The sequence below is a fragment of the Lagopus leucura genome, unplaced genomic scaffold, assembly GCF_019238085.1.
Source record: "Lagopus leucura isolate 7727_CA_CO unplaced genomic scaffold, USGS_WTPT01 Super-Scaffold_100076, whole genome shotgun sequence".
In the NCBI taxonomy this organism is placed as follows: Eukaryota; Metazoa; Chordata; class Aves; order Galliformes; family Phasianidae; genus Lagopus; species Lagopus leucura.
Window position 1 is genome coordinate 816,909 of NW_024962316.1, and position 13,875 is coordinate 830,783.

General features: G+C 49.8%; 1 protein-coding gene across 1 annotated transcript in view; it reads left to right on the forward strand.

The window, feature by feature from the left end:
- Nucleotides 1-13,875, forward strand: part of INSR (insulin receptor) — a 38,538-nt gene that overhangs the window by 16,902 nt on the left and 7,761 nt on the right. The window contains exons 3-15 of the mRNA XM_042887265.1: nucleotides 811-1,126; nucleotides 2,570-2,715; nucleotides 3,007-3,151; nucleotides 3,378-3,592; nucleotides 5,680-5,806; nucleotides 6,440-6,690; nucleotides 7,001-7,168; nucleotides 7,827-8,028; nucleotides 11,755-12,026; nucleotides 12,274-12,416; nucleotides 13,010-13,169; nucleotides 13,470-13,569; nucleotides 13,807-13,874. Coding sequence (XP_042743199.1) covers nucleotides 811-1,126; nucleotides 2,570-2,715; nucleotides 3,007-3,151; nucleotides 3,378-3,592; nucleotides 5,680-5,806; nucleotides 6,440-6,690; nucleotides 7,001-7,168; nucleotides 7,827-8,028; nucleotides 11,755-12,026; nucleotides 12,274-12,416; nucleotides 13,010-13,169; nucleotides 13,470-13,569; nucleotides 13,807-13,874 — 2,313 coding nt within the window. The remainder of the gene's footprint in view (nucleotides 1-810; nucleotides 1,127-2,569; nucleotides 2,716-3,006; nucleotides 3,152-3,377; nucleotides 3,593-5,679; nucleotides 5,807-6,439; nucleotides 6,691-7,000; nucleotides 7,169-7,826; nucleotides 8,029-11,754; nucleotides 12,027-12,273; nucleotides 12,417-13,009; nucleotides 13,170-13,469; nucleotides 13,570-13,806; nucleotide 13,875) is intronic.

A 13,875-nucleotide genomic window follows, 5' to 3' on the forward strand; every position in this document is an offset into this window, starting at 1 on the left:
AAAGGCTTCGTTGGCTGCAATGAAGCAGAAGTTGCTCTCGCCCACCTCTGCTGTTTGCTCAGGGTTGCACCGGCTGCTCGACGCGCTCAGTTCTGCAGCCCTGCAGCACGGGCTTCGCTTCCCCGCTGCTCTGGTGGGACCTCAGCAGCACGCAGTGCCACGGGACCGGCACGCTGCGCTCCAGCTGAGTGCTGGCACACGTCTGCCAGGAGTTAAAAATAACACCGTGGTGCATCAACACGGCTGGAGCCTCCCCAGAGTGAGCCCCTCCAGCACTGCGTGGAGAGGAAACGGCCCGTGCACCCAATGGCCAGGGTTTGTGTGGGGCTGTGGGGGAGAGGAGCTGCAAGGGGGGGAGAAGTGTTACATGAGGACAGCAGTGGCTCCTTTACTCAATCTGCGTTCTTTTGAGGAAGGTTTGGGGATACTTCATGTTTTTTTCTTACTGTACGTTTCATTTATTGTGGTCTGAGGCCGGGAAAAAACTCAGTTTGCTTTTTTGGAAGATGAGCGTGAATGAAGTTTAAATGCCAGCACACCTCCGGAATGTTCTTCATATGTGGAATTGGCGATTGAGAAGTGGAGGAGCAGCAGTTGTGCCCTGAGGGCTGTGCCTTCGGGGCGAGCTGCGGGCCGTGGGACGGTGCAGGGTCGCAGCTCAGGCTGTGCCGATCCCATGGCTGTGCTGATCCCACGGCTGTGCCGATCCCACGGCTGTGCTGATCCCACGGCTGTGCTGATCCCATGGCTGTGCCGATCCCATCGCCGCGCTGCCCGCAGCACTCAGCTTTGTCCCTTCTCACTCTGCAGTTTGCCCGCCTGCCTGCAAGTCCCAGGGCTGCACATCGGATGGGCAGTGCTGTCACAGCGAGTGCCTCGGGGACTGCACGGAGCCCAACAACGCGGAGCGGTGCGTGGCGTGCCGCAACTTCTACCTGGACGGGACGTGCGTGGAGACGTGCCCACCCGGGCACTACCGCTTCGAGGGCTGGCGCTGCGTCACCTTCAGCTTCTGCCAGGAGCTGCACAACAAGTGCAAGAGCGCCCGCGAGTCGGGCTGCCACGTCATCCACAACAACGAGTGCGTCCACGAGTGCCCGTCGGGGTACATCATGAACTCCAGCAAGTAAGTGCGGGGCTGTGGGCTGGGTGTTGGCCTGGTGCTGCGTCCTGTGCTTTGCTTTCTTTTGGGTTTGGAGGATTTGCAGTCTGTGAGACCAAGATTTCCGCGTTTGAGTGTGAGTTACCTGGTCTACTTTAAGGTGATTTGCAAACTAATACCTTGCTAATTGAAGCCATTAGAAGCAGACAGGCTTACCTACTACGCCAAGAGTTTCTTCTTGCTCTGCTTCACTTGGCCTCACTTGCTCACTGTCCTGCCTGGAAAAAAAAGTGGGAGAGGAAGGCTGGAAGAGAGGGAGGAGCGTCCTTAGGTCAGAGGGGTCCTCCTGTAACCAAGGGAAGTGGAGAACAGAGCGGCCTCAGCAGCCCTGCATGCCTTCCCCTGCAGTCAGCCCTCGGAGCAGGAAGCCTTGTTATTGAGCAGAATGGGGAGAAGTTGTGTCTAATCATGGGAGCACAGCGCGTTTGGATTGGGCCATTCTTAGAATGTCTGTCCTTCATCCCCGTAATTACGTTGATTGGGCAGGTTCAGGTTGTGCCAGACAGAAGTGGACAAACAACCGCAGCGCGAGTCAAAGCAGGGAGCAGCCGTTCCACTTGTTCCCAGGTTTTTTCAGCAAAGAAATGATATAATTGATGTTGCTGAGCTGTGTATCACTGAAAACTTTGCTGTTTGTCCCACAGTAGCGTTTTGTATTGAGATGAGTCAGATTTCCTATGAATATTGCTAGCTTTGTGCTCCTGCAATAACGGTTTCAGGGAATTCACTCTAACAGGACTTCATGTTCCGTTTCCTCGTTTGCTTTTCAAAAGAATGATCCAGCAGCCCCCAGAGCAGATATGCTGTTGTGTAGCAGCAGCCATCTCCTCTCTCCTGTGCCTGTTCCAGGCTGCTGTCAGTGGGACCTCACAGTGCTGGGCTTTTCCTGGAGCGTGCATTTCTCCAAACAAGTTGCAAACACATTCTTGTGGTGTTATGACCAGGGCAAGCACTCATCGTTCTTGCTGCCATTTAAGAAGCGTTTCCCCAGAGCACAAAGCACGTGTTGCTTGCCTTTTTCAACGCAACCTCATGTGCAGTCCTTAATCAGAGGATTCCCAGATGAGCAGCCAACTCTGCTCGTTGGTTCGTGCTCTGAGATTGGAAAGCGGGCATTGGGTTTCTTGGTCTGGAGGCCCCGGGTAGGGGTGGCACTGTGCAGCATCGTGGTGGCCAGGCCACTCAGAATAGACTTCAAAATACGGAAACGACAACTTTAAGAATTAGCAGCAGTTATTTGGAGTTCCTCGAGGCCACGTGTTGCACACCTTGAGTGAATGCCACGGCGTGTTGTCAGGACGGTTCTGCTTTGAGTTTATTACTCTGCTTTGGAGAACTGCTGGAGGTGTCCCAGAGTGCATTCTTCAAAGAGTGTCTCACCTGCATTCTTGCCTCTCTGTTTTTCAGCTTGCACTGCACTCCTTGTGCAGGGCCCTGTCCAAAGGTTTGTGACTATGGGAAAGAGAAGACTATTGATTCGGTGACGTCGGCACAGGAGCTCCGTGGCTGCACAGTTGTTAATGGAAGCTTGGTTATAAATATCCGTGGAGGAAGTAAGTTGTGCATGAGTGAGGGTGTGGGGAGCACTGGATGTGAGATTGCTGAATATGACACCATCCATGACCTGGGGCGTTGCTTTTTTGCTTTGACCATTTTGAATCGAGAGAGAAATGACAGCAGAGCAAATGTTCCTCTCACATTCGCGAGGGTTTTTTTTGCTGAGTGATTTTTGTAAGGTCTTTTGGATTTACATAGAGTGGTTCCATTTCATCTCCCTGAGCTCTGATATCAGTGTTCCCCCCCGCATTATCAGAAAACTAAAAGCAATGTTTTCCTCTCCCTAGATAACATAGCAGCTGAGCTAGAAGCGAATCTTGGCTTGATAGAAGAAATCTCAGGTTACCTAAAAATCCGCCGGTCTTATGCCTTGGTTTCTCTTTCTTTTTTTCGTAAACTACATCTGATTAGAGGAGAAACACTGGAAGCTGGGTGAGTTCTTTCAAAAGATATCTGACTTTACTACTTTGAAGTGTCAGGAGTGCCAGTGCTTACCAGGGTGATTTGTATTGACAAACAATCCCTGCCTGCGGATTGTGGCCGCCCAGGGAAGACAGTTTGCATTTCTTTTATGTGGTGTTTGGGGCAGGGGGTGGCATGTGGGGAAGGGCTGTTAGTAGATCCCCTACCAACGCACATTTTCCTTCTCTGCCTTCAGAAATTATTCATTCTACGCCTTGGACAACCAGAATCTTCGCCAGCTCTGGGACTGGAGTAAACACAACCTCACGATAGCACGAGGCAAACTCTTCTTCCATTATAATCCCAAACTGTGTTTGTCAGAAATCCACAAGATGGAGGAGATCTCTGGAACTAAGGGGCGTCAGGAGAGGAACGACATAGCCCTGAAGACAAACGGTGACCAAGCTTCATGTAAGGAACTTTCGGAATGCATTGGCACTTGGGTCATTTTTCTTTCCCTCTGTCTTTGCTAACTTCATGCTCTTAACGCCTTCAGCCTAGCGTGTGATTTTTGTCCAGGGACTGTCCTTGTCCTTTTGGTAAAGCACCAGGCATGTGACTGCCCACTTGCTTGTGCACCGCAGGGACGCTGTCAGCGTGCCACAAGTAAAGCACTCCTGGGTGCTGCCTCTGGCCAGGAGCCCGCCTTGCCAGCTTCGGTCCTCAGAAGTTTTCTCTTTGTGTGCTCAGCTGTGAGATTTTCAGGGCTGAGTGTATTATTGTGTCGCTTTGAAGAGCTGAGCACAACATAACCTCAGTCCAAACCAGGACCTCGTGTTACTGCCGAGCACCCAGTTTATAGTCATCATCTTCTATTCCCATGTCATGAGGAGGCAAGAGGAACACAGAATAAGTTGCTATGACAACTCTCAGAATTTTTTTCCACAATTTGGACTGTGCTTTTCAGAGGTTTTTAAGCTAACAGTTTCCTTTGATGATAATAATAACCCAGTGCCTGTACTGGCGCAGCTAAAGAGCAGAGGTGCAGGAGGGATGCCAGAAGTACATCGCTCCTGCACTGCCAGCTCTGCTGTTCGTTGCCATTCTGTGCCACGTGCAATCCCCGCTCCCTGTGAAGCAGATCATACAGCTAATCTGGGGTAACAAATGGCCATTTCTGCTTTGTTGTTCTTGTCTTTTTTGCATCTCTGCTCTGATTTGTTGTGTAGCCTCACACAGTTTTAATGCATGCACGAACAGGATCAAGGACAGGGTGTTACAGGATCAGTGAGGTTGCAAGTGACCACTGAGGTCATCTGTTCCAACCATGAGGTGCTGATGAACGTATTGCCACTAAAGCTCCCAACATCTGTTAAGCTGTGGTTTCAGTTCCTTACACTCTTTTTACAGCTTGCATGCTTCCATCATCCTGTGGCTGCATGTTTGTCTGCATTTGGTGACAGCACTGCTTCAGTTCTACCCTTTTGTTATGCTGAGTAGCTGGTAGTGAACAAATACAGCAACTGGAGATCTTTCAGCTGAATCATTTCCCTGATCTGGTTTGCCACATATCAACACATACAGGCTTGCCAGCATGGTGGGGAGTGAGGAGCATAATGACTGCCTACCTAAAAGCTGCAAAAACACGCATTGAGCCACAGCCTCAGGGCTATCACAGCCCTGCTTGGGCAGAGTGAAGGCAGCACAAGGAGTGAGCTGTCTGAAAAGGTCGTCTCCTCCCTTGAGACAGCAGCGAGGCCTTCCCACACTCGGGATGAGGCTGGATTTGGGGTTCAGGTCCAGCTCTCCTGTGGCATTGCAGCTCCCAGGCTGGCTGGTTGCTTTATGCTGGACCACACGGTCACATTTCTCTGTGCCAGCTTTAACCCTGCCTTGCTGTGCTGCTCTCTGTGCCACCCCCCACCTCAGACCACACATTGCTGGTGTGTTTGGCTTTTTGATTTTATGGTTCAAGTCGAGTTTTCACATTGGCAGCATCCTGTTTACAAAAAAAAACAAACAAACAAGAAACAACCAACTCCCAAACACAACACCTTGTTTGTGCTGGATGTGTGGACAGCAAAGTGAATGTTCTTCATCCCGTGTGCAGCTACTGCAGGAGTGGCAAATCCCATCAGGGCTGTGCAGTTTGTCCTTGGGCTGCGTTGACGTTCTGTATGGTAATGCTTCCCTTGGGAATCAAAACTCCACCCCTCCTGCGACTGTTTGTTGTCCTGTGCTGCTGTTTGCAAAGGCAGCGTGCTGCTCCTGGGGAGGCAGTGCCTGCAGAAATGGTGCAGACCCCATCACTGGGTCCATGCTGTGTCTTGTCTTGTGTACGTGGATTTTAAAGCACGTTGCCTTTAGATTTCACACTCAGTAGAACTCAGTTCAGCTTTTATAGGATTATTTTCATAGAATCATGGAAAAATGTAAGCTGGCAGGTTCTCATATTTTTCCCTGGAGGACTGAAAGTTCTACAATACTGAAAAACAAAAACAGAAAGCCTTATTTTTCTCTTAGCGTTAGCAAAATGATTGTCATCTGTTTTGTTATAGGTGAAAACGAATTGCTGAAGTTCTCTTCCATCAGAACATCTCACGACAAGATCCTGTTGAAGTGGGAGCCATATTGGCCTCCTGATTTCCGTGACCTCCTGGGATTTATGCTCTTTTACAAAGAGGCGTAAGTGGCAGCTCAGGGAGAGGGGAGCTTCAGCAACTGATGGTTGGGCTGCAAAGCAGCAGCAGTGCTGGGCTTCCATAAATGACATCTGGCATTGAAGAGCAGACATTAATGCTGCTGTGCTCGTAGCTAATTAGAAGTCAGACAATCACAGAGACCACGCTAAACCTTCCAGCGTTGCCCTTTTATATAAGTATTAATTAAGTTCTCTGACTTAAGTGAGTCGTATGAAGTCAAATCCCCCATTTAAGAGCAACCCCAACATCAGTTGTTCCAGCTGTTCCAGGTGTACGTATTCCAGCCATTTCCCCACTGCCTCCAGAGTTGCTTATTCTCCTTTAGGTGGGAAGCACTTTTAAAAACTGGTTTTGCCAAACTGGTTTTCATACAGCTGAAAATAATCAGCTGAGATTGAGTTTGTCTGGGTTGTGGAGCAGTACCTGATGTGCGGTGCTGGTAGGAGGCTGGGCTGCAAAGCAGCTCCCTGTGCTTTATTTCCAGAATACACGGCACGCATAGGGTGGGATAATTAGAATTTATCCAAGGGATAAGGGATGCCTTCAGAAATCATGTCTCCAACGCCTTGGTGTCAGGATTCTGTTAATTTGAGGCTTATTTTTGTTTGTTTTTAAGTCCGTACCAAAACGTGACGGAGTTTGATGGGCAGGATGCCTGCGGCTCCAACAGCTGGACGGTGGTGGATGTGGACCCACCGCCGCGCTCCAACGAGCCCAAAGCCCAGGCCCAGCCAGGCTGGCTGCTGCGGGGCCTGAAGCCATGGACACAGTATGCTGTGTTTGTTAAAACTCTGGTCACCTTCTCAGATGAACGAAGGACGTATGGTGCGAAGAGTGAGATCATCTACGTCCAGACCAACGCTACAGGTCAGTGCCGTTACGTTAACGTTGCACTGCAGATGGAAAGCTGACTTCTGGCAGGTTGTCACAGCAGTGCTGTGTCTGTGGCACTTTGCTCCCCTCTGTGGGAGGCTGTTCCTAAAGGAATGGAACGATGTGTGTTTCCCTGAGTGAGGAGAGAGTGCCGTTGTGCTCTTGTTCCATCAGGTCCACGTGGCCGTGGGTGAGAGCCCGTGTTCACTCCACGTCCTGCTTTTGTTCCGTGGGAAAGGGAGCTCACTTGTGGAGTTGTCACAGAGCTGTGGAAGTGACCTCTGTCTCTTTTCCTCCCACACAGTTCCGTCAGTCCCATTAGATCCAATTTCTGTTTCCAACTCTTCATCCCAAATCATCCTGAAGTGGAAGCCGCCCTCAGAGCCCAATGGCAACATCACGCACTACCTGGTGTTCTGGCAGCAGCAGGCAGAAGACAGTGAGCTTTATGAACTCGATTACTGCTTGAAGGGTGAGTTCCAGTTCTCTCTCTGTGCCCTTCTTTCAGGCCTTCCAGATGGTGGAGCTCTCTCAGCATTTATGAGGATTTTTCACACGCTTTGGAGATGCTCTGGAGCTGTTGTTCAAGAAGCAGTTTGAGGCACAGTTGTGTTATCCCCCGTTCAGTTGCATTTACATTATTCTCTATGGCTGAGTCATGTGCAAAAGATCTTCAAAGCCCTCTTTTCACAAAGTAATCAAATATATATTTTTTGGATCTCCCTTCTGCACTTGTTTTTTTAAACTGAGCTACAAGTTTAATAACAGCTGCGGAGAAGCAAAGTAAAGCATTGCAATACTTCTGGGGATCAGTGGCCAAGTTAATTTTTGAAGGCGTTTTGTGCCGTGGGGTTTGGAATGCTTTCAGGATCCACTGAGAAATCCCAGAATCTGGTGCCCCGTGTTCCCAAACTGAGGGGAGCAGAGGTAGAACTCTGACATCCAAGCTTCATTTCAGAGTTAGCACAGATCTGAATCAAAGCCCTGTCATAAGAGAGGGAATGTGAGCATGGATATGAAAGTGTGGGAGGCAGAATGTGCCGTGAATCTCGTGTACACTCGTTTTGAACCTTGGTAGGATTGAACTTGTACTTCTGGCATGAATGACAGTAAAACTGTTTTGTCCATAGGATTAAAACTGCCCTCAAGGACGTGGTCTCCTCCTTTTGAATCTGAAGACCCTCAGAAGTACAACCAAAGCGAAAGTGAGGATGTCAGTGGAGAATGTTGTTCCTGTCCGAAAACCGACTCTCAGATCCAGAAGGAGCTGGAGGAGTCTGCGTTCCGCAAGACCTTTGAGAACTACCTTCACAACGAGGTGTTCGTCCCCAGGTACGAGCAGCAGCCGTGGCTGCATGCTGTGGGGTGGGAGCTGAGCTCTGCTCCTGCTGCTCTTGGGATTTGGAAGGTCACGCTCTGTCTTCTGTCTCTGAATTCTCCTCAGCTTGAGATCAAGGGCAGAATGCTCCGCGAATATCTAAAGCCCCGTAGCTCGCTGTAACTTGTGTGATGCCAGGAACAGCCTTTTTTTTTGCTGTCTTAAAATGTTGTGGTCACTTTTCATCCTGTTGAAAAGAAAGGAAAAGAAAAATGGAAGTTTTCCACGCCACAGCCTTGTCCTTCAGCACGGTATTGCGGTCTTCCTCACGCTTAGTGGGGGAAATACCTCCAGTACCACGAGGAGTGCAACTGCTGTGGGTGGTGAATGTACTGTTCTGGATGGCACACACGGTGTCACATTAAGGGGTGTTGAATGTCTTCACACCTCGTATGCAACTGACAAAGGGAGCGCTGGGAATCAGGTTAGTCTGTAATGGTTTACCCTCTTCACTGTCATGTATTCTGTGCTCTCAATCTGTTCTCTGCTTCCTGCCCTTAGCTATTAAATGTTTCTTTGCAGCTGCCTGACAAAAGCTACCCTACTGCACTGAGTGTTGTTTATTATTTGAGTGCTTTCCTCTTCTCTGAGAGTCCGACTTGGTGCCTGCAGTTGTCCCATCACTCCTCTTGCAGCTTTTAGTGCTGATCAGAAGGACAGGTTTCAGTGTCAGGACACATCGTGTTTAAAAGCACAGGGGAAGCAAGCTGTGTACAAAGCCAAACTCCTCTTGATGTAGGCAGACGATTCTGACAATCTGATTTCTTTTTTTTCTTTTCTTTTTGTTTTATTTTAACCTTACTGCACAGCCAGCCCAGGATGCTTCTCAGGCCAGTTTCTGGGGTATGTATTTTGGGAAGAAACCAATCACCAGGATGTGCCACCTTGTCAGCCTGCTAAGGAAGAAACCTCTACTGCCCCTAGACTGAATGATATCTTAAAAACAAACCCTTAAGCTGTGAGCAAGCAGTGAAGATACAGTTCTTCTGACGTGCATCCTGCATGTCTTTTCTGACAGGTTTCAGGCTGTGGCAGTGTGGATGAGTCTTGTTTTTTCTGTGCACAGTGCACCTATTGCCTGCCATAGGGCAGCCTGTCCTGAGCCTGACAGCTGAACACGGCGTGTTCTTTTTAATCATGCTCCCAACAGTTTCATCCTCTCTCAAGCACTGTGTGGCCTCCCCTTGAGATGAAAGCCTTCAGCTGGCCATGGGGAGGAAGCATGGAGATGAGGCCAGCAGAGAACAGAATGCTGCAGGGCTGCAGATTACAGCTGAGAAATTGCTCCCCTACGTCTCATGGAATCACAGAATGGTTTGGGTTGGAAATGTCCCCAAGAAAGGGGCATCCACCACCTCTCTGGGCAACCTTGCCAGTGCTTCACCACCCTTACCATAAGGAACTTTTCCTTATATCCAGTCTAAATCTCCCCTCTTTCAGTGTGAAACCATTTCTCCTTGCCCCATTGCTCCTTCACTGTCTGCACAGCTAACTGGCTGCTCCAGGAGTCCATCACAAGTCTTGTGGGTCCGTTTGCTCTGGCAAAGCAAACTACAAGTGTCCAAATGCTTCATGCCATTCCCACTTTCCCAGTCAGAGCTACTGGATACCTTTTCACCGTGTGCTTTGTAATCTCCCTTAGCAGCTGAACAAAGTGGCCGTCAGCACCTGATGCTTTGTTTCTTCTTTCCTGTGTTATTGCTCTTACATTGGGACAAGTTTTGCAGAGATTGGAGTGGAAGGGCGATGGAAAGCAGTGCAGGTTGCCCAGGAGGGGAACCTCCAACCATCCGTGGAGGCATCACAGCCGGATGCCCTGAGCAGCTGCCCTGCTGTGTGCAGGGGCACATTGGAGGTGCTTTGCAGCCTCAGCAGCTCTGTGACTCTGTGGAAAGCATGGAAAGGTTTCAAAAGTAATAAAAGTCCTGAGAGGCAGAGGGGGAGTAACTGGCTGCTGCTCAGGATGTATTTTTGTGTCTGCTCTCAAGCGCTGCTACTGAATAAGTAGCGTCACTCTTCTCTGTCGCTGTCCTTCTTTGTCAGTCTCTGTCACTCATTTCTGCCATTACAGATATTAGAGGGCTGCAGAGTGAATGAGGTCTGGGAAATGACTTGCACTGAAAGCAGCTTTCTTCTGGGCTTCCTCATCCATTCATTGTATGGACAGACACACGACCTTGTGTGCCGGCATGGGGGAAGGCAGACTGGCAGCAGTGGCAGCCTGTGGTTGGTGTGGGTGTGTGGAAAAGAGAATTTGGCAAGAAAACAGCTGCAGGCCTTGGGTAATAAGTAAGGGAAGAGCTGCGTCTACAGCTTCTTGTATTTTACAGCGTGTTGCATCAGTGATCAGATAACTGATCTACTTGTGAAAAACAAAATTCCCCTGAGCTGGAGGAGCAGCTGAATCCACGCTTTGTAAGCAGCCGTGTGCAGCTCTGCTGTGGGGAAGTGGGGGCCCAGAGTTCTGCCCTCTGCCCCTTCATCGGGGGGGGGGGGGGGTGCTCAGAATAACCTGTGCTGAGGTAACAGCAGCTCCAGAACGGTGCCTCTGGAGTTAATTAGTAATGAGAGGGAGAGCAAATGAAAAGCTGGAATGCACCCTGCTGGCCCTGCTGCTTGGCAGCAGCGTCATCCCGCAGCAGCTGAGCGCCGTGCGTTGTTTGGAGGAGCTGCTGTGAGTGCTGTGTGGGATCCATCACACCAGGAGGCAGAAGTGGGGCGGTGCTCAGTCCGGCAGCAGAGCTTCCATCACTTGGTGCAATTTTAGAGGCTGGAGATGCCTCAAGTGTGGGTTCAGCTCGGGTCGCTCTTTGTGCCCTTTAACAGCTGCACACACAGACAGAGATCATCGTCCCCTCAAAACACAGCCCTGTGTCACAGCAGTAATTCCTTCTGTGCAGCTATTGCTGATCCACCACGTTGGTTGGGACCTGGCATTCCTGGTGGCGGTTCTGTTCTGATCCTCGTTCCTTTCGTTTCCAAGAAAATGACATTTCAGAGCAGTTCTTAATTCTGCCAAATTGATTCTGTGTGCTGGGTGCAGCGCATTGATGTGATCGCACACCACTTCTATTTTTACAACAGCAAAAAATTGATTTTCAGACTGAAGTGCATCATTTGAGAAGCGACATTTGGTTGGCAAACAGCACAACCAGCGCGAGGTCTGAATCTGTGCCTTTTGCTTTGCGCTGTTGAGAAGATCTGGATGTGTTTTGGTTTAGGAAGAGGTTAACATAGTCTAAATGGACAAGTTCCAATGTGGTTTTATGACACCTGGGAGGTGTGGAACATCCCGGGTCACTGCAGCGGGGTCTGTGGGATGACCACGTTTGCTCCCAGCTGAATGTGGAGGAGATGAACTCCCCGGGCATTGCAGCAGTGCTGTGTGCCATGAGGAGCTCCGGCAGAGCGTGGGTCCTCCAGCAAATCCCTTTGACATGAGCTTTCCCTGTGTGCAGAGTTGTGCAGGGAAGGTGTCCCAGGGTTACGTCCTTCTGTGCATTGCAGGGGCTGAGGTGGACTGCTTGCTTAGAAAACAAAACCAAAATGTGTTTCATGGCAAATATGGGTCTTATTTGAGTTTCCAGTTGCTCCCTGTGCTCTCCTGTTTTAACTCTTTGTTCTCAGATGGATGTGCTTGTATTGGGTGTAGCAAATAACGTTGTCATATTATTTAATAGGCCATCGAGGAAGAGAAGAGACCTGGGCTCCATTGCAAATGCCACCGTGGTGATCCCCACCATCCCGTCCTCTCCAAACTCTTCTGCAGCAGCATCTGAGAGCGCAGAGGAACAGAAACCTTTTGAAAAGGTGAAGTTCAAGGAGTCCCTGGTGATCTCCGGGCTGCGGCACTTCACGGGGTATCGCATTGAGCTCCATGCCTGTAACCACGATGCTCAGGAGTCCCGGTGCAGCGTTGCAGCTTATGTCAGTGCCAGGACCATGCCAGAAGGTAATGAGCTTGATGAGCTCTGCGTTGGGTAGCTGTTCCAAAATGCTGCTTTTCCTATGAGAGCTGCAGAAATACAGAACAGTAGAATCATTAAGGGTGGAAAAGATCATCTGTTCTGACCACTGACCCATCGCATCGTGTAGGACTGGTGCTCTCTATTTCCTAATGGGAAGGGATGTTGGATGAGGTTCTGTCTGTTTTGCAAAAGAGATGAAATAAGCGTCATTAATCCTGACCTTACTTTTAGCTAAGGCAGATGACATCGTTGGTCCAGTCACCCATGAACTGGTTGAAAAAAACACCGTGCACTTGAAGTGGCAGGAGCCCAAGGAGCCGAATGGCCTTATTGTGCTGTATGAAGTGAATTACGGCCGTCTGGGGGAAGCAGAGGTGAGAATTTCTGCTTGTTCCTTCGCACAGCACACATGGGAAGCAGCTTTGTGTTGCTGCGGTGGCTGTGTTGGCAGAGGTGGTGGCTAACAGCAGGAAGCTGCACGTGGAGGGAGCTGTGCTTGTCTCCAGCTCTCCTTTTCCTTTGGCACACACCTCCTATTGGCACAAGGTGTGGTGATGTATTTTCTCTGGTACCCGATTTGCCGACATTCTGCATGGACTGTTTTTCACAATTTCATTGTGCAGAAGGACAGGAGCTGGCTGTGTGCATCTGAATTGCTTAGAGAAATTAGGGAAGCGTTCAACAGGCAGAAAGCTGCTGGGTGCAGGCAGCCATGCGGGCGGCGCACTGCCAGCTCAGCTTGCGTTTCAGGGCTGAGGTGCGGAGCAGCAGGCGGCACACGCTGCGTAATCTGAACTACTGCACTGTAAAACACAAACCCAGGACAAACCGCTGCCTCAGAAAAGCCCTGAGCATGTGAAAACCCTATTTGTGTCCGTTTGCTCATCGAGGAGGCGAGAGAGAAATCCAGCGTCCTGTTACAGAGCTGCAGGGCAGTAACACGAGGCGCCCTTCCCTCCTCCCGCAGGAAGCGCACTTCTGCGTGTCCCGAAAGCACTTTGCCAGCGAGCAGGGCTGCAAACTGCGCGGGCTGCAGCCTGGAAACTACAGCGTGCGGATCCGAGCGACGTCGCTGGCTGGGAACGGCTCCTGGACAGAGCCCACCTACTTCTACGTGGCTGATTACCGTGAGTTCTTTTGTCTTTCTCAGCATTTCAACCTTGGTAGGAACCCGCATCGCTGCTGGATGCAGGCGGTGCACGGGGAGCTGCAGAGGCTCGTGGAATGTTTACCAGTGCGTCCACTTGCAGTAAATCAGGGTTAGTGAGCAGTGTGTCTGTTTCCTTCCTTGAGCAGCACTCTGAGCTCTTGTTCTGATCCACGTTAACCTCTGTCAGCTCCACGTTCACTCCTGTTTATGCAAGGCAGAGATCTTACTGAATTCTGAGACCTGTGTTAATACCTCCAACTCTCTCTTTCTCTCTTAGTGAACGCTCAGCCTAATATTGCTGTTATAATTGTTCCGATTATTTTTGCCATAATCATTGCTGGAATTATTGGAGCTGCTTACGTGCTTGTGAAAAAGAGGTGAGTGCATCGTTTCGGTCAGAACAAGCAGAACTTCCATCTAAAGATTCTTTTTATTTGTTGGAAGTAACTGTGTTTATTTTCTAACTCAGATAATGATTGTAACATGAAGTTCTGGAAATGTTTTTGCATGTTTGCAAATTGAGATAGTTGCTGTTTGTTGCACACTGTGGGAATTAGTCAAATTCAGCTCAAATCTGAGCAGTGTGCAGTAAACAACCCTCGTCCCTCTTCCAGACAAACTGAAGGACCAACGGGGCCACTCTACGCGTCCTCTAACCCCGAATACCTCAGTGCCAGTGATGG